Source organism: Salvelinus fontinalis, chromosome 10, assembly GCF_029448725.1.
Source record: "Salvelinus fontinalis isolate EN_2023a chromosome 10, ASM2944872v1, whole genome shotgun sequence".
Lineage (NCBI taxonomy): Eukaryota > Metazoa > Chordata > Actinopteri > Salmoniformes > Salmonidae > Salvelinus > Salvelinus fontinalis.
In genome coordinates, this window is record NC_074674.1 from 28,021,119 (window position 1) to 28,046,600 (window position 25,482).

At 43.7% G+C, this 25,482-nt stretch overlaps 2 protein-coding genes across 4 annotated transcripts; both read left to right on the plus strand.

The window, feature by feature from the left end:
* The first annotated feature begins 205 nt into the window (after positions 1-205).
* Positions 206-11,364, plus strand: LOC129863916 (zinc finger MYND domain-containing protein 19-like). Of its 3 annotated transcripts, none has more exons than XM_055936326.1 (6): positions 206-454; positions 8,681-8,740; positions 8,897-9,003; positions 9,165-9,305; positions 9,486-9,666; positions 9,915-11,364. In XM_055936326.1, exons 1-6 carry the CDS (start codon positions 404-406, stop codon positions 10,056-10,058), a joined length of 684 nt encoding a protein of 227 aa, XP_055792301.1. In that variant the 5' UTR covers positions 206-403; the 3' UTR covers positions 10,059-11,364. The 3 variants fall into 3 exon arrangements, with proteins under 3 accessions (XP_055792301.1, XP_055792302.1, XP_055792303.1); XM_055936327.1 differs by having other exon boundaries at positions 207-454; positions 8,655-8,740; XM_055936328.1 differs by having other exon boundaries at positions 449-538.
* Positions 11,365-11,460: 96 nt separating this feature from the next.
* LOC129863915 (uncharacterized) lies at positions 11,461-18,963 on the plus strand. The gene is made up of 15 exons (XM_055936324.1): positions 11,461-12,156; positions 12,287-12,530; positions 13,095-13,272; positions 13,407-13,641; positions 13,849-13,943; positions 14,060-14,259; positions 14,457-14,535; positions 14,828-15,006; positions 15,318-15,647; positions 15,778-16,176; positions 16,357-16,719; positions 16,829-17,045; positions 17,529-17,606; positions 17,730-17,817; positions 17,942-18,963. The coding sequence occupies exons 2-11, from the start codon at positions 12,325-12,327 to the stop codon at positions 16,613-16,615; spliced, it is 2,160 nt and encodes a 719-aa protein (XP_055792299.1). The 5' UTR covers positions 11,461-12,156; positions 12,287-12,324; the 3' UTR covers positions 16,616-16,719; positions 16,829-17,045; positions 17,529-17,606; positions 17,730-17,817; positions 17,942-18,963.
* Positions 18,964-25,482: the final 6,519 nt, after the last annotated feature.

The window sequence follows — 25,482 nt, forward strand, 5'->3', positions numbered from 1 at the left end:
TTAAAGTTAGGGTTTAGGGCATGGACGTCCAAAGGATCCCAAATAGCACAGACGTTAACGTGATGGAGGTTGGGTGTTGCTCCAAAGAAATCCCCGTCTTGATTGGCGAATCGGATAGGACGTCAAGAGAATTAAGAATGCAAAATGTTACGATTTTTGGATTGGACCAAAGGTTTTCAAAGCTCTATTCTCATTGGTTGAAAATGTTTTAGCCTCTTTGTCCCTCCCCAAAATCCAGCGGTGTGTCATGGAGATTTTGTTAGCGGGTGGGGAGGACCAGAATCGGGCAACGATTGACCCTGTTTAACTTAACTGGCGGTACATCGGGGCTGGGGGGTCGCCCTGACGAGTTTTAAACGTGTAGATCGCCTCATATTTTGCCCCTCGATCGACTGGTCTTCCAATGTCGGATTTCAAGCTTGGGATTGTTCGACTTGGCCGTGTGGCCGGGAAGGTGAGCTGGATCCGAGGGCTGCCATGTGCGACAAGAAGGGGAGGGGATCAGAAAAAGCGCTTACAAAATGGCTCGTTGAGATAGGTGATGGCATCAAATGTTTATTTGGATTACCTGTCGGAAAAACATACATAAGTTAACTATCTAGCTAACGTTAGGTGGCCCAAATGTTTCGCTAAATTCGTTTTCTCACGAAGCCGCCCAGCTCAAGCCAATTACTAATAGCTAGCTAGATTTCACCGACGTTCGTAGCTAGTTAATTTATGGAAGCAACGATGTCTTTGGTGAATGTTGAAAGTTAAAATATGTAATCTAAATGCACACTTTAACGGTAAAGCAATTATAATGTACGCTAACTAACTGGTATAGATAGTTATTCCAAGGCTCTAGTCTTAATGAGGAAGCCATTGCATTGCCACGCTCTATCCAGGAACCACTTGCAACGTGATTGATCACCGGCATGTTTTGCCAACGGTATTTTTAAACTAGCTTATTTTTATCTTACCATTTGAAGGCTGATACAAATCCTATGTGGCATCATTATTGATATGTAGCGATACTAGAGCTAGCTAACGTTAGTGGGTTTTTTTTTTCTAACTAGCGAACGTTTTATTTAGGCTAGCGACAGTAGCTACATCATGATCTACTTTTACCTGACGAATTTGAACAGTGACTTGAATATTTAGGGACCCTCTTGCTTTTAGCCATAGTTTTAGCACTGAGGGCAGTTGGTGAACATTGAAATGGGTGTGTCCCTTATAAATGAGAACCACTTGGACATATCACGTGTTATGGAGTGACCCCCAGGAACATTAGTCAACACCACAATGCGGTGCTGTTGCATGCCACTGCTACGCCTTCCCAAAATGCTTGTTTCGTGATTGCTAACTTACTCAAAGCAAATCGAACTTGACTCGTGGTCTTAATTAGGGATGGGTCGACACTTAGAGAATGGTTACCTGAAGGAAAATGGGGAAGGGTCATTATTTTATTTTTTTTATTTAACTAGGCAGTCAGTTAAGAACAGATTCTTATTTACAATGACGGCCTACCGGGGAACAGTGGGTTAACTGCCTTGTTCAGGGGCAGAACGGCCGATTTTTACCTTGTCAGCTCAGGGATTCGATCCAGCAATATTTCGGTTACTGGCCCAACACTAACCACAAGGCTAACTGCCACCCCATCATGCTTTTTACATTTAAGTAAAGGGAGGGTTTAGTATATATTTTTAAATATAGTCCAGGGGAGGGTAATGTAATTGATGAAATTTAGATATTTCTGTTTTACAATTAGTTGCTACAAATTGATGTGTGCCCGATGCCGCCCCTCATCTCATTCTCTGCTGGGCGTGAATATCCATGTGAATTTTTTGTTGTAATTAACAGCCAATGTTAACTTTTTTTAGTTTGTGGCTACAGCAGTCCATTGCAAAACATTCTAGCAGTATTTCTGATTGTCTACTCAGCTCACGATCACATACTTTTAATGTGGGGCTATGACAGTCAGTTACATAATGGCTCATATCTCACCACCACTAATGAGATTGGTGTGCATGATGCATGTTGTCAGAGCTTCTCAAAGTCAGTGGGTGTGGTCAACAGTGCACACCTCGTCTCTGCTGTCAAATCGAACCTGGATCGATATTTGGTTTTAATGCAGATGAGAGCACTCCTGAATCCAGCTTCACAAAGAGATGCGCTGGCAAAGGGTACCATGAGTTTTAATCCTCTGAGGGAAATGTCAGGGTATTCCCTTTGAATCAGGAACCAAAACTCCTCAAGTGCCCATTGAATGCTTTGTTTGAAGCATTCGGTAACATGGCAGCTCGAAAGGCCCCACTTGAATAATTCCGAATCAAGGGTGGCCTTTTCCCACAATCGAAGGACACTCGGGTTGAATTTGATCTTTTAGATTTAAATCATTTTCATTTAGTTTTAAGGTTAACAAAATGTATAATGATTGAGATAGAAAGAATATATATAATACCAATCAAAAGTTTGGACACCTACTCATTCCAGTTTTGTTTTTGTTGCTATTTTCTACATTGTAGAATAATAGTGAAGACATCAACACTGTGAAATAACACATGGAATCATGTAGTAACCAGAAAAGTGTTAAACAAATCAAAATATATTTTAGATTCTACAAAGTAGCCACCCATTGCCTTGATGACTGCTTCGCACACTCTTTGCATTCTCTCAACCAGCTTCATGAGATAGTCACCTGGAATGCATTTCAATTAACAGGTGCGCCATGTTAATATGTGGAATTTCTTTCCTTAATGCGTTTCAGCCAATCGGTTGTGTTGTGACAAGGTAGGGGTGGTATACAGAAGATAGCCCTATTTGGTAAAAGACCAAGTCCATATTATGGCAATATTACAGCGCAAATAAGCAAAGAGAAATGACAGTCAATCATTACTTTAAGACATGAAGGTCCGTCAATCCGGAAAGTTTCTTAAGTGCAGTCGCAAAAACCATCAAGGGCTAAGATAACTGGTTCTCGTGAGGATCGCCTCGGGAAAGGAAGACCCAGAGTTACCTCTGCTGCAGAGGGATATGTTCATTAGTTACCAGCCTCAGAAATTGCAGCCCAAATAAATGCTTCAATGTTCAAGTAACAGACACATCTCAACATCAACTGTTCAGAGGAGAATGAATCAGGCCTTCATGGTCGAATTGCTGCAAAGAAACCACTACTAGAGGACCAATAAGAAGAAGAGACTTACTTGTGCCAAGAAACACGAGCAATGCACATTAGACCGGTGGACATCTGTCCTCTGGTTTGAGTCCAAATTTTGGATTTTGGTTCCAACCGCCGTGTCTTTGTGAGACGCAGTGTAGGTGAACAGATGATATCCGCATGTGGGGTTCCCACCGTGAAGCATGGAAGAGGAGGTGTGATGGTCTGGGGGTGCTTTTCTGATGACACTTGGTGATTTGTTTAGAGTTCAAGGCACACTTAACCAGCATGGCTACCACAGCGTTCTACAGCAATATGCCATCCCATCTGGTTTGCGCTTAGTGGGACTATCATTTGTTTTTCAACAGGACAATGACCCAACACCTCCAGGCTGTGTAAGGTTTTTTTACCAAGAAGGAGAGTGATGGAGTGCTGCATCAGATGACCTGGCCTCCACAATCACCCAACGTCAACCCAATTGAGATCGTTTGGAATGAGTTGGACCGCAGAGTGAAGGGAAAAGCATCTAACAAGTGCTCAGCATATGTGGGAACTCCTTCAAGACTGTTGGAAAATGATTCCAGGTGAAGCTGGTTGAGGGAATGCCAAGAGTGTGCAACGCTGTCATCAAGGCAAAGCGTGGCTGCAGCTTAACTAGGTCTTTCCTTGCACTACTTGGCCATACGACTGGACAATAATCAAGATATGAGAAAACTAGAGCTTGCAGGAGTGTGGTGTTACGGACAGACCTCTCCCCATCTTTACAACCATTGAATCTATATGTTTTGACCATGACAGTTTACAATCTAAGGTAACAGCAAGTCATTTAGTCTCCAACTTGTTCAACCATTCATTACCAGATTCAGCTGAGGTGTAGAATTTAGGGAACGATTTGTAGCAAATACAATGCTCTTAGTTTTAGAGATGTTCAGGACCAGTTTATTATTGGTCACCCATTCCAAAACAGACTGCGACTCTTTAAGGGTTTCAGTGACTTCATTAGCTGTGGTTGCTGATGAGTACATGGTTGAATCGTCCTATAGCCTATATCCTATAGCCTAAATTCTGTTCCGTTTGAGAAGGAGAGCGTGAAGATGAGGAATGGAGGTAAACTTAAATTGTTTTTAATAATTATAGTAGTAGCAATGTTTCTTGCCCATGATTTATTTATCAGTTATTGACCTCCCAATAAGCCAGATTCAAGTAATTTACATTGTGGTGAAGAATCTTGAAGCAGCAGCCCGGCACAATCAATAGGAAATGGGACAGCTCATGGTGCTGAAATTAGGCAAATTAGAGTAGGCATAATCCATTTCAACATCTTAATTAGACTTTACTAATAACGAGGGCTTTGTGTTGCCGCTTGTTTCTTACTACACTGCTCAAAAAAATAAAGGGAACACTTAAACAACACAATGTAACTCCAAGTCAATCACACTTCTGTGAAATCAAACTGTCCAGTTAGGAAGCAACACTGATTGACAATAAATTTCACATACTGTTGTGCAAATGGAATAGACAAAAGGTGGAAATTATAGGCAATTAGCAAGACACCCCCAATAAAGGAGTGATTCTGCAGGTGGTGACCAGACCACTTCTCAGTTCCTATGCTTCCTGGCCAATGTTTTGGTCACTTTTGAATGCTGGCGGTGCTCTCACTCTAGTGGTAGCATGAGACGGGGTCTACAACCCACTCAAGTGGCTCAGGTAGTGCAGCTCATCCAGGATGGCACATCAATGCGAGCTGTGGCAAGAAGGTTTGCTGTGTCTGTCAGCGTAGTGTCCAGAGCATGGAGGCGCTGCCAGGAGACAGGCCAGTACATCAGGAGACGTGGAGGAGGCCGTAGGAGGGCAACAACCCAGCAGCAGGACCACTACCTCCGCCTTTGTGCAAGGAGGAGCAGGTGGAGCACTGCCAGAGCCCTGCAAAATGACCTCCAGCAGGCCACAAATGTGCACGTGTCAGCATATGGTCTCACAAGGGCTCTGAGGATCTCATCTCGGTACCTAATGGCAGTCAGGCTACCTCTGGCGAGCACATGGAGGGCTGTGCGGCCCCACAAAGAAATGCCACCCCACACCATGACTGACCCACCGCCAAACCGGTCATGCTGGAGGATGTTGCAGGCAGCAGAACGTTCTCCACAGCGTCTCCAGACTCTGTCACGTCTGTCACATGTGCTCGTGTGCTCAGTGTGAACCTGCTTTCGTCTGTGAAGAGCACAGGGCGCCAGTGGCGAATTTGCCAATATTGGTGTTCTCTGGCAAATGCCAAACGTCCTGCACAGTGTTGAGCTGTAAGCACAACTCCCACCCGTGGACGTCGGGCCCTCATACCACCCTCATGGAGTCTGTTTCTGGCCGTTTGAGCAGACACATGCACATTTGTGGCCTGCTGGAGGTCATTTTGCAGGGCTCTGGCAGTGCTCCTCCTGCTCAAAGGCGGAGGTAGCGGTCCTGCTGCTGGGTTGTTGCCCTCCTACGGCCTCCTCCATGTCTCCTGATGTACTGGCCTGTCTCTTGGTAGCGCCTCCATGCGCTGGACACTACGCTGACAGACACAGCAAACCTTCTTGCCACAGCTCGCATTGATGTGCCATCCTGGATGAGCTGCACTACCTGAGCCACTTGAGTGGGTTGTAGACCCCGTCTCATGCTACCACTAGAGTGAGAGCACCGCCAGCATTCAAAAGTGACAAACATCAGCCAGGAAGCATAGGAACTGAGAAGTGCTATGTGGTCACCACCTGCAGAATCACTCCTTTATTGGGGGTGTCTTGCTAATTGCCTATAATTTCCACCTTTTGTCTATTCCATTTGCACAACAGTATGTGAAATTTATTGTCAATCAGTGTTGCTTCCTAACTGGACAGTTTGATTTCACAGAAGTGTGATTGACTTGGAGTTACATTGTGTTGTTTAAGTGTTCCCTTTATTTTTTTGAGCAGTGTATTTAAGAAATAACAGTTTGTTCCATCTACCGGTTTGACGAACAAAATTAGGCTATAGGCTGCTATAGCCATAGATTTGTCGGTCAATTCCTCCACGCACTCTTTAAATGGCCTACCTCCGTGTCAGTTAAGGCCTGTTAAGTTAAAACCAAGACTAGTTGAGAGGGTATGCCATAGGCCAACCTTTTATTAAAGACAATAGCAAAAAGCACAGGCTTAAGATTTTGAATAAAGTAATAGATCCGATTTATATAAAGTGATCTAAGTGCTTTATGCTAGAAACAAGCTGTAAAATACCAGGGAAAGACGGGACTCCGATGCATATGGGGATATCATTGTTTAATTTCTTTGACATTCAGAGGCTGAGCTACAACCTATAATAGCCGAGGAGACAAACAATAGGCTTTGCTTGGGAAGTGATCTAATTCTGTCACTATCAATTGATTAAGCTATTCACTTTCTGTACAATTTGAAGATGTTTAAACCCAGACAGCTTTTAGGGAAACACTTCTGACCTTCTCTCGTTTGGTAAATTTACGGAAGAAGAGTAGCCAGCAGTTACGGAAGAAGAGTAGCCAGCAGTTAACTTACATTGTTCTGCGTTGGTAGGCCTACTCTGTCTGGGGTGGAAAGGTAGACCTAACTTTTGAAAGTACCATGGTCAGATTCCTAATGATGTCTCAGATTTCATTATTTGCAAACGGGGGCAGTTTTGTTGCAAACAAGACGCACTGATTTGGCATTGGAGAAATATGATAGGCCTATGTGGGCCTATGCCCATTCTTAGCCAGTAATTTTAGTAATTTGTGCGGTATTTAAAAAATTATGTAGAATTGCATGACATATTTGGAAAGTATTCAGACCCCTTGACTTATTCCACATTTTGTTACGTTACAGCTTTATTCTAAAATTGATTTAAATTGCTTTTCTCCCCTCAATCTACACACAATACCCCATAATGACAAAGAAAAAACAGTTTTTTAGAATTTTGTTGGAGCAAATGTATAAAATAAACTCCCATTTACATAAGTATTCAGACCCTTTACTCAGTACTTTGTTGAAGCACTTTTGACAGCGATTACAGCCTCGAGTGCTCTTGGGTATAACGTTACAAGCTTGGCACACCTGTATTTGGGGAGTTTCTCCCATTCTTCTCTGCAGATCCTCTCAAGCTATGTCAGGTTGGATGGGGAGCGTCGCTGCACAGGTAATTTCAGGTCTCTCCAGAGATGTTAGATCGGGTTCAAGTCCGGGCTCTGGCTGAGCCATTCAAGAACATTCAGAGACTTGTCCCGAAGCCACTCTTGCGTTGTCTTGGCTGTGTACTTAGGGTCCTTGTCCTGTTGGAAGGTGAACCTTTGCCCCAGCCTGAGGTCCTGAGCTCCTTGGAACAGGTTTTCATCAAGGATTTCTCTGTACTTTGCGCGGTTCATCTTTGCCTCGATCATGACCAGTCTCCCAGTCCCTGTTGCTGAAAAACCTCCCCACAGCATGATGCTGCCACCACCATGCTTCATCATAGGGATGGTGCCAGGTTTCCTCCAGATGTGACGCTTGGCATTCATCAGACCAAATAATCTTGTTTCTCATGGACTGAGACTCCTTCAGATTCCAACTTCTTCCATTTAAGAATGATTGAGGCCACTGTGTTCTTGGGGACCTTCAATGCAGCAGACATTTTTTGGTACCCTTCCCCAGATCTGTGCATCAACAAAATCTTGTCTTTGAGCTCTGTGGACAATTCCTTTGACCTCATGGATAGGTTTTTGCTCTGACATGCACTGTCAATTGTAGGACCTTATATAGACAGGTGTGTGCCTTTCCAAATCATGTCCAATCAATTGAATTTACCACAGGTGGACATCTCAAGGATGATCAATGGAAACAGGATGCACCTGAGCTCAATTTTGAGTCTCATAGCAAAGGATCTGTAGACTTATGTAAATAAGGTATTTCTGTTCTTGATTTGTAATAACTGTGCAAATATTTATTAACCTGTTTTCGCTTTCATTACGCTTCATTATGGGGCACTGTGTGTAGATTTGAGGAAAATAATTTTTGAATAAGACTAACGTAACAATGTGGAAAAAGTTGAGGGGTCTGAATACTTTCAGAATACACTGTATAAAATGCCATTTATATATCATCAAATATGCTGATCGATTCATGCAATGCTTTTACTATGAAGGATATCTTTCCACCCCTACTCTTGTCCACGGTGGTCTGGCCCACAGCCCTGTGCACTATCAAAATTCCTACATTGGCATGTAATGGATACAGGATGAAGAACAGTTTATAAAACGGTGTATTTAAGGCTCTGGTCTGTCCAAGAAGTGATGGCAAATGTTCTCTGCTATCCACTTTGTTTTAATTATTATTTTGGGTATAGGGTCGTGTCACTTTTTATTTTATTATTATTTTAATTTTTTTATACCTTCATGGAGGGTTATCCCTTAATATAAATAACGTTCACGCCCTCATACCGTCACATGGTTCAGTGTCGTGTCACACCTCACTGTTGTGACCTTTACACTACACAATACTAGTGTTGTTAACCCACATTCCAGGTGGCATTCTGTCCTTTCTTTTGCAGACAAAGTACACACTGATCGATGAACAGGACATACCATTGGTGGAGAACTATGCCTTCGAGGTAAGAGGGTGGGGATTTACGAGTAGGGTGTGGTGAGGGTCATTCTAGTCAAAGACCATTCCCACACGAGACTGGCCCCAGAAAACAAAAGAACGACTGGACTTTTCTTGAGGAAATGGTCTGGGATATAAAAATGTCACACCGTTATTTTTTCAGGCACGCATGGATGTCGACGCAGACGGCAATGGGGCAAAGATCTTTGCTTATGCCTTCGACATTGGCAAAGGGCGCTGGGCTGGCAGGCCACTGCACGAGCTGCTCTGGTGAGTTGATGTCCCATCCCCACAATCTGCTCCTGAATACATTATTGTAGTCTGTTGGTAAGGGCAGCTTTTTGCCTTTTATCAAACAAACTATCCATTGTTCATATTGTGTGTGACCCTGGCAGACTGGTTGTCATAAGGCGATTTCAATGTTTCTCCAGGGAGAAGCACAGAGGAGGCATAGCTCCCAGCTTCCAAGTTGTCCACATCAACTCTGTCACAGTGGATAACCGTCTGGACAACCTGCGACTGGTCCCCCTGGGCTGGAGCCCCAAACCAGAGGAGATCTCCAGCAAACAAAGGTATTACAGCTGTGCACTTTTCCACTACAATTACTAGAGCTACATTCCCCTCTCCTAGCATTCATCACTTCTTTACCGAGGAAAGATGAGAATATTCAGACTTAGCTCAGTATGACTTGTGCGTTAAATGTTTCAGTTGTCATAAAGGTATGTTAACGGTCTTTATTTCTCCCCCTGTAGAGAGCAGTCTCTGTACTGGCTGGCCATCCAGCAGGTACCAGCTGACCCCGTAGAGGAGCAGTACCTGGAGCTCAGTCGTACCCGTTACTACAACGCCAATGGAGAGCTGGTGGAGGAGGAGGAGTGCTCCTGTACTTACTACGAGTGTCACTACCCACCCTGCTCGCTCATCGAGAGGAGAGTACGTACTGTTATCATCATATATTCAGTTACCTTCAGTTATTTTCAACCTCCATATACTTTCACTGTAGGCAAGGGAGTATTGAAGTACATGGCTTTGAGGATTTCTGTGATCCCATTTACTTCCGAGGCTGACATAGATATTGTTGCTATTTTTAGGCATTTTAATATGGAAGTCTCAGAACAGTGTCACAAAACCCATACAGGTGTTTTTCCACCAGTCTGATTTTTGTCTCCATCTGTCCACAGCTTAGAGAGTTCAACATCTGTGGTCGCTGTCAGGTGGCTCGCTACTGTGGCTCTCAGTGCCAGCAAAGGGACTGGCCCGCCCACAAGAAGCAGTGCCGCGAGCGCAAAAGAGTGCTGGCCCTGGAGTCTGAACCAGAGCGATGATCTCTGGATCAACTACCAGGATAGGGGAATGGGGGGAAGATTGAAGTGCAAAGAGGGAAAATATCTGCCAACAGAATGATGAGAGGACAATGTTGGTTGGTAGGGTAAAAAAAAAAAGAATCTCCATATACTTTCTTTACATGTCAATGGGGATGGTGGGGAAGTGTATATATCATTTTTTTTCCCGGAGAGGGAGATCCTCCTCGAGCTCTACCTGCTGCTATGGATTTGTATGTTTGAGTAAGATGATGTCACACGGATAAATTGCTTCTTTTGGACAGCAATTGATTATTGACAGTTGTCGTCATCAGCTTTCTCCTTCCTGCCACCCACCAACCTGTAATGCCGTGTACAGGGATCTAGGGAGGACAGTACCTGCTGCTCACCTGGTACAATGGGACATGGACCTTTTCACTGTACTTCTTGGACCTCTGCTGCACACACTGTCATCTCCTTGTTATGCTCTAAGACCAACATACAGCAGATATATTTACTGTGCTGTTTCGCACTAGCAGTGTTGTGTGTGCTGCCATTTTGGACTGACGGACATGGATGAAGTGCTGAACGTTGGGAGGGAAGGGTGTTTTGTTCTGTGTATATATATTTTTTTAAAGTGTCCCTCTTTGTTGGGAAGGGGTCATCAACTTTGGGCTTGATCAGGCATTGTTACTTTCCTGTGTTAAACATCCCTGAATGAATCTGATTGGTCGGTTGCCCTTCCAGATGCCCACAAACACAGTCTCTGTCACTAACGCTAACATTCAAGGGATAAAATGGGAAAAACTTAGAAAACCCAGGTTGGCCATTGGACGGGCTACATCAGTTCGGGTCTTGGGATTGTATGAAATGGCCCGAATTCATTGTTTTCTACATGTCAGTCATCAAAGATATTTGTTCTATGCCCAATGATCACTCCCTAAGCGTGATGGATGATCACCTGCTCAATGTTTGTCTTCCTGTTGTGTCAGGTGGTGATGAGGAATCCTGACACGCTCACAGATAATGCATGTAACAAGCAGACCGACATAATACATGCAGCACACGTTGATAGTTTATGTGGACTGGTTCATAACACTGTGCACTGAATTGTTTTAACACACCCCACCGTTACCTTTGTCATAGAGATGGGGGGAGTTTAGAGGTAGGGAGAGTTGACTGTTGGGTGTAAAAATTATACTTTTTTTTTTTACAGAATGAAACATTAATCACAGAGTCAAAAGCTACAGTATGTGAACAGGAGTACAGTTGGGGATAACTAGCTATCTCGTTTCACTGTAAAATTATCAAATAAAAGAATAAAATGGTTTCCATGGATGTATGACTGGTGGGAGTTTGAGGTGCCCTCATGGTATGACACCTCAAAGTATTTGTTGGTTGTTCATTTAGATATCGGGGAAATGGTCTACGTGTTCACTTAGCCTGATACAATAACAGTGTGACACAGAGGCAATTTGAAGGTGCTGCATATGAGGGTTAGACTCAGGAAATAATAGCCTGGAATTTATTGTGGAGCTTGTCAAATTTAGATCTTTACTTCCATTGGCAGGTGTGTGAATAAACTAGAAGAAAAAGTGAAAGGGACAGCAGACGGGACATACAAATAAAGGAGCCAGGACAGTTTAATGTGTGTCTAAGTAAAGTGGAATGAATAACCTTTACTCAACGTCACCATGGTGATCAGTGGGCTGGTCTGGTACTGTGCAGCTATCTGGGACAAGAGATAGGAGCATAAGGAGCCTGTGACGGTTATCCCCTCCCCTCCTTCACATTCCCATAGCGAACCCAGGCAGAGGAGTGAGAAACCCTCACTATATTGAATTAGAGCCTATGTGAAGTAGCGGCTTAAGGAAAATTTGCTAGAGAAACACTACAACTGCTACTAGAAAATGTCACAAAAGTCTATCTTAGTTGAGTTACAATTGGCCCAGAGGCTCAAATAGTGTTACCGGAGTGCTAAAGGATGGATTGCAAATCTTTGAACACAATGGCTTGCTCTGCTGTGCCCAGTGGACTAGGGTTTACTTACTGGACAGCTTATATGGATGTATAAAGTCTACCTGAACCACAACTTTTTGAAAACTCACTTAGCACCAACCCGGTGAGTATTTCAAGCTTATATGTTCATATAATTACATTTGTATTATTGTAAGGAGAGACCGCGTCGGAGAGCTGCACAGGCAATCATAACCAAATCCTAACTCTCGGGACTCCCTTTTAATCCCCAAAAGGCACTGAAGTCCTGAAATTAAACCACTCCTGACAATTGATGGCCTGTCCTTGCCAATGTCACTCCGAGAGCTCACTGTCCATGCTCCTGTGTCCGGAGCCCACTCATGTGAAGGCTGCGTTGGAAGTTCTGAGTAGGTCTGCTCAGGAGAGCAGAAAGCAGCTGGTGGTGGAGATACTGAAGGTTCCTAAGAGAGAGCGCTACATCAGGACACTAGAATATTTACTCAGCTCCACAGACTCATGGTGAGTGCAGATTGATACTACTTGTGGACATGTTACAGTTTTGTCAAAATAACTGCCCTGAGCTCTCAATCAACCCATCACGTACTCTATTCCTAAAGGTGTGTCATGCAAACATGCCTTGTGATCAAGGCTGCATTATGGTATTCGTATGTGTACCTATACAGTACAATGTTTTTTTTTACTGTAATAAAGAAGTAATTAGTCCCTGCACATCAATGTTTGTGCTGCTAAAGCAAAATGCACATCTTTCCTCTAAGTAAGCGTTTGTCTATCCTCTCCTGTGCAGTGAGAGGAAAAGTCTTCCCTGCCTTGTACGGGACTCGCTTTGCGTTCCCATAACAGCAAGGTCCCCACCCTGAACTCCAATATGGAGGCTGGCTGCCCTTGAATATGCCTGAGTTTAACGTGACTACTGAATGTGACTACTAAAGAAAATCATGTTTACTGCTGTTTGTAATTTACACAACCATGGTTCCGAGACGCATATACGTAAATCTCTAAACGCATGTTAATATCAGCCTTTACACTGACTGGTGGTTAATGTTTTTCCCCCTGCTCATTCAGGCTTTGCAGTACTGCAGCCTATCTTCTTGGAGTCCTGGTGGAGAGAGAGGAGGTTGTGCAGCAGCTCAAGGCCAAGGCTCCAAAGGGTAGCAACAGCCTTGTTGGGACTCTAGGGCAGCTCCTAACCAGACATGATCCAGACATTGTAATGAATGCTGCTGGTGCCTTAGCCTCTTTGGTAATAGTGTGTGTGTGTGTGTGTGTGTGTGTGTGTGTGTGTGTGTGTGTGTGTGTGTGTGTGTGTGTGTGTGTGTGTGTGTGTGTGGCAGCCTTACCAGAGACCCTCTGTCTTGAATCATGCCTCTCTCACAGGTTGAGAGCTCGGCTGGACGTGGTTGGCTACAGAGAGACCAGGCTGTGTTTGGGCAGGTCTTGACCAGCCTGTTGACCCTGTTGGACCAGGGACCGGAGAGCATGGTGAACTCTGCTGCCCTGATCCTGGCCAGGCTGTCCCTGTGTGATGTGGCCTGCCAAGGCCTGTTACGCCACCCCTCAGCCCCCAGCACCTTGGGCTGCCTGGTACAATGCCTGGCACACAGCCATACAGGTCAGAGCTAAGGACGCAGGGGGGATAAGGTCTTGTGTGGCAAAACATAGTGCTGCCAATGCTCTGCACTATTGAACCCAAAATAACAGTAGGAATGGTTTTATTGCTTCGCTAGTCGGGATGTTTCTTCAAATGTTGACAGTGACAGGTTTTCTTGTTTGACAGATAAACGTTTAGCTTCTAATGGCTGTTTTTCACTTGTAATAGACACTGCTATGAATGCAGCCTTTGCTTTGGGTCGTCTGTGTGGAAGTGAAAGAGGCAGGAGTCTCATTCTGACATTTGCGCCAGAGTACCAACTGGTAAGACACTGTACACATCTGTTGGGGAGAACAGTGGATGGTGGAATAAAGAGTCGATTTTGAATCCACACCAAGCTCTGTCATTCAAAAGGGTCTTGTACTTTTCATCTCTCCAGGTTCACAGTCTACAAGCCCTCATGAGTGAGGTGGCTGGGCCAGAGGCAGGACAGACAGCCTGTTTTGCATTGAGTTGCCTAGTAACAGAAGAAGATGGACACGCTCTGGTGCTGGGTAGCCCATCCCTTCCCAGCCTTCTTGATGCTCTTCTCTACCGCTTACAAACAGAAGACCAGGACAGTGCCTGGTTTGCTGCCATGTACGTATGTCACTCACTCCTCCATCTTACACCCTAGGGCTTAACTCCTTCCATGATCAAGAAGCATTAATAGTCTCACTGTCACTGTACCACTAGAGAACATAGAACATATTTCACAATGTATCATAGTGAAGCCAGGTTAGGTAGCTAGCTGAAGTACAGCGCCTCACCCTGCCGTCCCTCTCTCTGTCTCACAGGGCAGTGAAAGTATTTGTGTCGCGACCGGCTGGAGTGTTACACGTGCGAGAGCACAGGTCTCTGAGGGAGCGACTGAAGGTTGTCTTATTACACTACTCGCTGGAGCATTTCTGTTGAACCAGTTTATGCTAATGTGCCTGGAATGCAGTGTTTGCTTGGTTGGTCAGTTAGCCTATAGCCTATAGATATTTTTTTCAATATCAATAGGATGTCTATTACTACATCAATCATATTACTATACAAACGTTGTATTATATATGTCAACATCCATTAAGTTATCAATTGTTGGTGGTATAACTGTACATTAAAATGACAAAAGCAATTGCTGAAAATTAAATTGTCTCAATCCCTTTCTGACTCTCTCCTCCAGTCTCTCTCCAGCTCTCTCTCCATTGGCAAGGATCTCAGGGAGGAAGTGACCTCATGTCTTCGGAAGCTGGAGCCACTTGTCAAGCCATTGCCCCCGACAACTAGGCGCCTCCCATCTGGGGCCTGCACTGTGTCATGGGAGAAGTGTTTCCCTGAGAGTGGCCTAGAGGTCACTTACAGGTCAGCTGGATGAAGGAATGTTAAGGAGTATTATTATAGGGACCTTTTCACCAAATACACCCTCTCATAATATTCTTAGAGGAAACCAGAAAAGATCAAAGTGTGCGAACAAACAACCTATTTTACATTGTGGCATACTGGCATTTAACATAGAATTGCAGAAACAACGAACAAATATTAAAAATACTTTTTAGCAATAAGCTGATGTCGCAATTGTAAATGAGAACGTGTTCTCAATTTGCCTACCTGGTTAAATAAAGGTTAAATAAAAAAAAAATTAAAAAAAATGTGGTCTCTTTTACTGTCCTCAGCCTTCTGGACAGAGAGACAGTTCTGTATCGTGGAACCCAATGTCACGTGACTTTACCAGTATCAGTCCTCAACCCTGGACATGAGTTCTCACTCCGACTGATCCACTCTTCCGCTGATGGAGACACCAGCCCCCGCAGCGAGCCTGTGCTATTGGTCATAGAATCAGAGGAGACGGGGACAAGGCCTGGTCCTCCACAGAAGCTGCGCGTGATTGGATGCACAGCCTCTCATGTGCGTCTGAGTTGGGTTGCGCCAGCAGGTGAGCTGAAGCCCCAGGTGTATCAGCTGTATCGTGGGGAAACACTACTAGATACCACAACAGAGCTGAGGTAAATGATGCTGTAACAATCAATGTCCTTTTTTAAACAGCTTCTTTTGAGTAAAGAGTTATCATCATCCTCCACACAAAAGCCTGGAATATTAACCATAACACTAAACTTATATTATGTTATTTGCCAGGGCTGTAGTGGGTGGTCTGTCCCCGGGAACCCTTTTCCAGCTGGGTGTGTGCGCATTGGGGCCTGGGGAAGAGGTGGGCCCCTGTGCGGAGGTGGAGGTCCGTACAGCCAAGGACCAGGACCACGCACCCAGCGGCCTGACCATGGTGGTGCTGGGCAGGCATGAGCTGCAGATCATGTGGGGGGCTCCCCTGGTGCCCCTGGGTCATCTGTTCAACTACGAGCTGAGGCTGAACGGTCGCGTGGCTTACTTGGGCACGGCGCGTGCTCACACTGCCCGCCGTCTGGCCGCCAACACGGCCTACACCTGTACTGTAACGGCCATCACCACCAGAGGGCGCTCTCAGAGCCAGTCTGTCACTAAGAGGACCGCTCGCGACGAGTACCCGTACACACAGAGGTGAGAAGAGGAGAGACAATCAGATTATTATCTCTAACATGTAGCTTGTGTGACTGAATCTATCCATTGACAGGGTGGACTTTAAGAGTGTTCGATCTCAAGTGATGCTCTTTCCCATGTGTGGGTGCCGTATCACAAGCCACAGTTTTGTTATATTCTGTCCGTCTGGCTGCCTATCAGGTGTCTGTACTCCTCCAGCCGTCAGCCTCCTCCTAAGACTCCTTCATCACCCCCATCAGTCACAGAGGCAACAGAGGTCAGACGAAAGGTCACAGAGATCGGGGAAAAGGCCAAGAAACCCCACTCTGCACACGACCATCTGACCAAGGTCCATCTGTCCAGCAGGCGATACAGAGGGACTGATCACGACAGAGAGAGACACAGGTTACCCTCATCTGAAACGAAGCTATGTCATATGAGAGATCATCTTGACGTGTAGATTTGTTGTGTGATTTTATGTCCTTTTCTTTTCCTTCCTCCAGGCAACCTTTGGTCTCCACTTCATCTGCTGGCTGTGAAAGCAGCAAAATGGAATCATCTGAGGTAGGCCTACCTACACTTTGATATCTTAGACAGTGCAGTAACAAAGCCATTTTGGGGGGAATCCAAGTACTAATGATTTCTCCTGTTTTACTCTATTTCTTTGTTCTAGATGATGACCATGGGGCTGGTGAATGGATATGATGCAAAGGCCTTATGGAGGAGAGCCAAAGAGAGGGCAGGAGTATCCGTCTGCCCTGCTGGGCTTCCAGTCCGGCCCCTGCTCCATCTCCAGGCTAAGACTGAGGAAAACATGCTTGAGAGGCAGTCCCACCGTGGCCTGGACCAGCCTTTAGACCCTTCATGCCTCAGGGCCCAAATAAGCCCATGTAGGTAGTCTGTCTAGACATCCTGGTTGTCTCCCACAATTTTCTAATGTTCCGGCTTAACACGTTTGTACGTAATAGAACGTCAGTTTGGCATAGAGGAGCTACGTCACTGCCTATGCCACTACCTTCTCCACTAGCTAGCAAGATGGAGATCACAGACATTATTTTGAATGAGTTCATTTTGCAAGTGGCTAATTTGCATCAATTAAAACCACTGCAAAGGTTTGGCCTGCAAACTTTGTTTTCAAATTGTGACGTTCTGGCATGTTTTCCTCGTGATTTGTTGGGAGTGTTGTCTGTCTGAAGAGGGCCCTCCCCGGATTTAAAAAAAAACTTTATTGAAGTTGCCAAAAGAGTAATTGAAAACAACCTAGTCACTGCTGTTTCCTAGGGTCGAGACTACCAGGTAGGTTATATTTGTGTGTCAAATAGATAGAGGCTTCACTGGTCATGTGTAATGGTGCACCTATTGTATAACCCCAGGGATGCTTCTCCAGTGGAGTGCTCTCAGAAGAGGACCTAGAGACAGAGGAAAACTCCCCTGTATCCCCCATCATATAGGTGAATATGTTACATGTTAGCAACATTAGCAACAACACAAATGCACTATTCCTGTCACACAAATCTGTTTCTGTCTATGTCTGTCCTTGTGTTTATGTCTGTTTGTGGTGGTACATACAACAGATGTAGTGAAGTTAGTCCATCCCATTCCTCCCTCCTACCCACAACTGGACTGGACAGGAAACTATAAAGACAAGCTGCTGAGAGACAGGTAGGGGTTCTGTTGACTTTTTTATCTGAAACTTGAATGCTTTGCTGTCTTTCAATATTGTTTTTCTGCTTTAACATCCCTTCCTGTAACCCTAACCCTCTGTCTGTGTCAATCTCTGTCCTAGGACAAGGCTTTTGACAGGACCAAGAGTGCAGAGCGAAATCAGAGGAAGACATCCCCTAACAACAAACTGGACCAAGCTAAGCTGATAATGATCCGTAGAGGAAAGCATGGGTTTACACGGAACAATCTAAAACAAGCAGAGAATGGTGCTTATTCAGAGAATGGTGCTTCTTCAGAGAATGGTGCTTCTTCAGAGAATGGTGCTTCTTCAGAGAATGGCGCTTCTTCAGCGAATGGGTTTTGGGGGCTCGTCTCAATGTCTCAATACCAGTGATTTTCATAAAGACTGTGTGAATGGAAAAATGTATTAATCAACACTGTTACAGGCTTGTTATTTAGTATTAATGACCGTTTTTTGAAATGTTTTGTTTATTTTGATGCCCATGTTTGTTTCAAATCACTGATGTTAAATGAGTGAAACTCAAGTCATAGATCATAATTTTTGCATCAATCGTATGGTAAAAAAGTATTACTCAGCAGAAAATAAACTATCCCACCAAACAAAAGATTTTTCTGTCCCCAAAATAGAATACAGTAATGTATCTCTCTCTTTACTCCTTCAACCTTTATGCAACATATTGGTGGCCGCTGCAGCTCAGCTCAGAAGACACACATTCTGTTTTGAAATGTAAAACTGGATGATGAAATTTATTTTTTCTGCCGTTATTGTCGGATTATCCAGCCTCGTCATTTTTTTACTAGTGTGTGTAGTTGTGCCTGTGTTGTAACCAGAGACATTTTAGAGGACATATTCAACATCAAGCAATCATCTCAATTTGGGTTGCACATTTTGGGGAATATACAGAAGTGGAAACTTTCCATGGGAATTATTGGGACTATATGGGAATTAACTGAAATATAAGCAAATTAATATTAATACCATTTAAATGTAGATGTTTTTTGCATTGGATATATTTACCATATCGAGACAGAAACATAAACCTTTTACCTTGTCATTAGTAGACATAATTGCAAATTATTAAATCTTTCCAATAGAAATAAAAAAAACGATTTAGTTACGAATTGAACTTTAATTAAATGAGTTGACTCTTCACATGGGATGATTTCACTGAACAACAAAGGAAAGGGAATATTGAATGATCCCCAATGATCTGTCGCATTTCCCAAAAACATTTTCAACATACATCTGTAAAATGATAGTCTAGAAACTAAAGCTTTGGTTGTCTTCCTCTCAGGACGATGGAGGCAACAAGGGAAAGAGCCTCAGATCCACAAAGTCCCTTCCACTGATGTGATATGTTGGCACGACTGCCATATTGCATCTCCATCCCAAAGCCCTTTCTTGGAAGTGTACTTCGCCAGACTGCCAAGAACCTTGCCTTCATCCAGGCCAAGGTGGTGAGACACCATATAGTGATGACACCATAGGCCTTGTTGATCTCTGCACCAGACAGGATGCTCTTGCCAGTATACTTGGGGTCCAACATGTATGCTGCGGCGTGTATGGGCTTCAGGCAGAAGTCTTCATACTTTTTGATGTATTTCAGATCTGCAGTTTCCTCTGCTTGGAGCAACAGTGAAGTGGGCAGGGCAGTACAGATTTCTTCTCTTACTTATGCAAGCAGAGTCTGAATATCAGACAGGATGGCATTGTCTCCCTCAATCTGTGCAATGGCTACTGCTATAGGTTTCAGGAGTTTCAGGCTGCTTACCACTCTCTCCCAAAATAGCTTCCTCTATGATTTGCTTGACCTTCACTTGAACTCTGCATCCAGCAAATGAGTAGATGAAGCATGTCTGGTTGGAGGGGTGTATTCTGGGCGAAGAACATTCAGAAATCTCTTCCAATACACATTGCCTGTGAGCAGAGGTGAGCCAGTTGCATACACAGCTCGAGCAAGACATTCATAAGTATTTCTCTGACTACATTCCTCCATTGAGTCAAAAAAAACATTGAATTCCAGGAGGACCATGAGCTGTTGCTATCGATAAGGTGTCAAATTCATCATTTTCACCTCGAATAGAAGTAGAATAACTTTTGTCAGAGGTTGCTTGTTGTGAGCGCTGAGGAAACTTTATGCACTTCTCCAGATGATTCTGCATCTTTGTTGCATTCTTCACATATGATTTGGCACAGTATTTGCAAATGTACACAGTTTTTCCTTCTACATTAGCTGCAGTGAAATGTCTCCACACATCAGATAGTGTCCATGGCATTTTCCTGTAAAGATTAGAAAAAAAACTAAAATACAGTTCCATGTACAGATAAATAGTTAAGCAGTTAGATTAAGATAAATGTTTTAAAATGAAACATGTATGGAAACAGCCGGCTCAAGCAAGCTAAAACCCACATGGTAGCAAAAACTAACTAGCAGAATGTAATGGGTCCTAGGTGTAGCTGGTGTAGAGAGTCAGGCGCAGGACAGCAGATATGAGTAATCAAACGTACTTTACTCAAAAATTAGAATATACAAAGTAACAAATACACGCACACTATGACAGGCCGAAAATACAAAATAAACAATCACTCACAAAAACCATGAGGGGAACAGAGGGTTAAATAATGAACAGGTGATTGTGGGATTGTAAACAGGTGTGTGAAACAAACCACCGAACACCGCCTGAACAAGGAGAGGGACCGACTTCGGCGGAATTCGTGACACAGAAATTGTTAACAAGTTAGAAAGGATTTAAACACACTTTGCTGTAGGCTACTATTTACTGGTTAACAAAAAAATAATGTATGTCATATAAAATATATTCACCCCACCCAGTATTGTAATCAAAACTTACCAGAAAGCATGTAGTCCTTGGCTCATACAGTGTAGTAGTGTGGGCTCAATAGCATCTCATTAGTGTGCAAGATCTTGAGAATCAGTTGCACATGTAATGGAAGAGTTACATGTTAAACATGTATTGTAAATGTTTATCAGCACAGCATTAAGACAGCATTTTCTAAACAGCAGAGGGGGTTCTTGCTATTATTTTGTAGGTTTCCTGTACCATTTTCTTCTGGAAGAATGCACTGTGCATGCAGAGGGTTGCAATTCCATTAAATTGGAGATACTTTAACCAAAATATGCCACAACCTAGAATTGCCTTATGTGTATCCCACAAAAAAGGTTCACTGTTATAAGCTAACTTTTTTGATGAATTTAAGCAAAATTCCCCAAATTGTTTTGAATTAATCATCACTTTAGAAAACGTTATCTATTCCGTTGTGTTATGCTTTGAAACAACATCCACAACGGCCATGTTTTACCCTGTTTCAACCTGCTTTTGAACAAATTTCTTCAAATTGATCATCACAGTGAGGTGAGTTTTAAAAGCATGATACTGTTTTGATAAGTGGTTGTTAGGGTACTACCTACGCATGTCCTGAGTGCATAGAGGAGATTACCGTGACTCAACAGTCACATGGAATTTTACTGCCGTTGCAGCGGTAATATGGGCACGCTACAGCCCTAGCTGCTATTCTATTCTACTTTTCTATTCTATGTGGACTCCACCGGAATTCTACGTGTGCACAATACTGTACCTGATGAAGAGGGATAACATGAGGCCAGGGGTTTATTCAGCTCTCTGACATCTCTCTGTGCTGTCTGTGTTGCAGTATCAGAGCCTGCTTCTGAGGAACCAGTTGGGCCTAAGAAGACCCCATATGGAGATGTGATGGAATGACCACAAGACATACTCATGTACAGGCAACCCTAGCTCTCTGCTTCACATCACACCTAGTCAATCCCATCAATGAGCACATTTATTTATTATGGTTTGACTGTATCTCCCCCAATGGACGATGTTCTGCCATGTTGTCACGTTCTGACCATAGTTCTTTTGTGTTTTCTTTGTTTTAGTGTTGGTCAGGACGTGAGCTGAGTGGGCATTCTATGTTTTGTGTTTCTATGTTGGGTTTGTTGTTTGGCCTGATATGGTTCTCAATCAGAGGCAGGTGTTTGTCATTGTCTCTGATTGGGAACCATATTTAGGTAGCCTGTTTTGTGTTGGGGTTTTGTGGGTGGTTGTCTTGTCTTTGTGTCTATGCACCAGATAGGACTGTTTCGGTTTTTCACATTTATTGTTTTGTATTTTGTAGTGTTCAAGTTTATCGTCTTTATTAAACATGTTGAACACTAACCGCGCTACGCTTTGGTCCGATCCCTGCTACACCTCCTCTTCAGACGATGAAGAGGAAATCTGCCGTTACACATGTTGGACTTCTTTTCACGCAGCTTAATTGAACCCTCTTTTTAGAGCAGAGAACCTTGTGAAGGGTTTAGTTAGGACCGGGACAATACCAGTATCTTGATATTTTTTTCCATGGCCAAAATAAAATCACGAGGCTATTTCTTTGTTCCTTTAAAAACTATTTCTTTGTTCCTTTAAAAACCTGCTGTATGTAAATAATTGTGTGCTATAGCTTGGAAAATAAATGTGACTGGATGACATCATGTTTGTTTTCAACATTAGGTCTGTTTTCCTAAAGAAGTTAAATCTGCTTCATGTTTTTTTTCCTTGCCATGATACTAATGAGTATGGTGAAACTGGTATCTTCCCGGCCCTAGTTTCAGTTGATCATTGCATTTCTTCAGATTTGGCCACCTTGACTTGTGTCCAAATGTGTACCGTATAGCCTATGATAGGGGTATTCAACTCTTACCCTATGAGGTCTGGAGCCTATTGGTTTTCTGTTCTACCTGATACTTAATTGCACCCACCTGGTGTCCAAGGTCTAAAACAGTGATTAGAGGGGAACGATGAAAAAAGCAGTGGCACTGGCTTCGAGGTCCAGAGTTGCGTTTGAGGGGCCTAGTGCATATGTAATATATGGAAAAGGTAGGGGGAAACATTGTTATTCTCTGTTACAGAGTGGTCCTTGGGACGCAAGTGAAACTTGAGTCCTGAGGTTGAATAAACACTGTCCATTTGATCACATCCTGAAAATACTGGGTTTATTGCAAAAGAAGTCATGGCCATCATCATCAAGCTTTTATCTCCTCAAAGATAAACCACTGTTGACACATGGAAGTAGGGGTATGATTTCCAGACAGATATGCTCTGGGATTTGGAGCCGGATATGAGGGCTGATGATGTTACTGCATTTTGACAGAGTTCCACAAAAAACAATTTGAAGCTCATGATCATGTATTATTCTTTATGTATGGGTTGGCATGTTGTATGGTGAAACAAACCTGTAGTTTCATAATTTGCCACGAGTGGTCAGTATTGATCATTGAGGTTTTGTATAACCTCTGAGCCTGTAACACAGTTTGGGACAGGTTATAGTCACAGAATAACATACGGTACATGCCGTATATCACTAGTTATAAAGCTTTTTTTCCTCCGTCTCTTTTGACTTTGTCCAGCAACTCCTTAAAGCTTTACTTTGAGTCAACAAAGGGCATGAGGATGCCTTACTTACATGATGCTTTAATGTTTGACAAAAGGTCTGATAGAATTCCATTGTAAGGACTGTACTGTCTGTATTCATTAACTTGGTGAGCAGCTCCCTTAAGAGTTGACCAACCCTTTCTGTTCTTAAGAAATGTGCCATGTGATGCATTAAAACATATGTCAAGGGAGGGAAGACGGTGCCCTAATAACTTGAGATCTTGTGTTATCATTAAGTGATCGCAGGTATCAAAGCAATGTGTATTTTCACTTTCACAATTGTGAGTACTTTGCATGTTATGCTGAATTCTGTTCATTTAAAAGTCAACGGAAGTTCTACTGATTTAGAAGACAGCAATGATGACTGGAGGGAAAGAAGGGAATTAAACTCCAAGGTTTTTATAGTAAACTGAAACTAAAACAATAACTAAACATGAAAAAAACGATTTATTAATCTGAAATAAAATAATTAAGCCCATTTGGAAAAGCTAAAACTACACTGAAACTATTTTGCCTGGCTACCCAAACTCCTTGCTCCAGCCAAACGCTACGCCCACAGACGTCAGTTTCTTCTCCGCAATGAGTCTGGATCTGAGTACCTCCCCGACGAGTTCAAGAACGTTAACACATTCTAACCGTTCTGATTGGTCCCAGAAACCGATGGGTTGGGCCAGAACCAGAACACACATGGGTAAAGCAGAGATTTGAAAATTCATCACTGGCTTTGATACTCTGATTGGTTAGAAATTATCTACTCGCTGATTACTTTGTTTCGTATGACACCCCTCATTTTGACATCACTACAAATGACTTCAACGATGGCAGTCTCAGACTGAAGTATGTAGCGAATATAGAGCAGTGGGGCCTCCCGAGGGGCGCAGTGGTCTCAGGCACTGCAATTGCAGTGCTAGCTGTGCCACTAGAGATTCTGGGTTCAAGTCCAGGCTCTGTCGCAGTCGACCGCGACCGGGAGACCCATGGGGCAGCACACAATTGGCCCAGCGTCGTCCGGGTTAGGGGAGGGTTTGGCCGGCAGCGATGTCCTTGTCCCATCGCGCACTAGCGACTCCTGTGGCGGGCCGGACGCAGTGCACGCTGTTACTGTCGCCAGGTGTACTGGTGTTTCCGCCGACACATTGTGCGGCTGGCTTCCCGGTTAAGTGGGTATTGTGTCGAGAAGCAGTGCGGCTTGGTTGGGTTGTGTTTCGGAGGACCCACGGCTCTCGACCTTCGCCTCTCCCGTGTCCGTACAGGAGTTGCAGCGATGAGACAAGACTGTAACTACCAATTGGGTACCATGAAATTGGGGTAATTCAGAAGCTTGGGGTTTTCAAGGTCACATTGAGATTAACTTTATAATTGAAAGGTCGACTCAGCGAGATGATGTTGCCTCGAGCAGCACCACAGATATTGGGTGTGTTCGAGCCGTAAGGCTTACGAAGCCGACTGTAGGCAAAAGTCGGCGAGTGAAGTCTGGGGAGGTGCAACTGTGACAGTGGAAAGTCAGACACTGTGGTGGTTTTCCAACCGCAAGGCTCAGATCAACATTGCAGTGTCAACATAGCTGGTTTTATTTATACAAGGTTTTTATTTATAAATGTGGAAATATACCCCTATAACACACAGTCACAAACTGAAAACATAACGTCTCAAATCTAATTTTCATTCGTATACCCTTCAGCTTTAGAAAAGCGGCCAAGTTGGTTCCTGTTTCAGTCATGTCTTTGGTCACGTTCGTGTGAGTCAACCAAAAACACCCTTATGATTGGTTGACAAATAGTGCCTCCCACAATGCAGGAGATGGCTGCATGGTGCAGTTGGTGAGAAGCAACTGCAGCGACTTGAAGGTGACTTAATCAAAAACAACCTTACCTTTGATCACATGGTCATTGACTAGACAAAATGTATCCGCTCGAACGGGATGAGCGTGATGCAAGACTTTGCTCTCTCCTACAGTCATTGGCCATGTTTGAGAGGAAACCACTGGGAACTCGGAAATCTCTGACTTCCGATTTACTTGCATTCAACTCGTAAAAAACTAGCTCCGACTGGAATTTATTTGTATTTTTATTGTCATCCAACTCGGAATTCTAAGTTGGAAACTCTGGCATCTTTCTAGAGTTCTGACTTTTCGACCTGAAAATCACTGACGTCATGATTTGACCTTGTTTTTTTTCCAGAGTTCCTAGT

What these genes read in the sequence shown, in the direction of transcription:
- LOC129863916 (XM_055936326.1), top strand. Translation starts at nt 404, where the DNA reads ATGTCGGATTTCAAGCTTGGGATTGTTCGACTTGGCCGTGTGGCCGGG. An exon ending in TTGGCCGTGTGGCCGGGAAG is followed by an intron (nt 455 to 8,680) that starts GTGAGCTGGATC and finishes TTTCTTTTGCAG; the next exon opens with ACAAAGTACACACTGATCGA. An exon ending in CCACTGCACGAGCTGCTCTG is followed by an intron (nt 9,004 to 9,164) that starts GTGAGTTGATGT and finishes ATGTTTCTCCAG; the next exon opens with GGAGAAGCACAGAGGAGGCA.
- LOC129863915 (XM_055936324.1), top strand. Translation starts at nt 12,325, where the DNA reads ATGGCCTGTCCTTGCCAATGTCACTCCGAGAGCTCACTGTCCATGCTC. An exon ending in CTCAGCTCCACAGACTCATG is followed by an intron (nt 12,531 to 13,094) that starts GTGAGTGCAGAT and finishes CTGCTCATTCAG; the next exon opens with GCTTTGCAGTACTGCAGCCT. An exon ending in CTCTGAGGGAGCGACTGAAG is followed by an intron (nt 14,536 to 14,827) that starts GTTGTCTTATTA and finishes TCTCTCCTCCAG; the next exon opens with TCTCTCTCCAGCTCTCTCTC.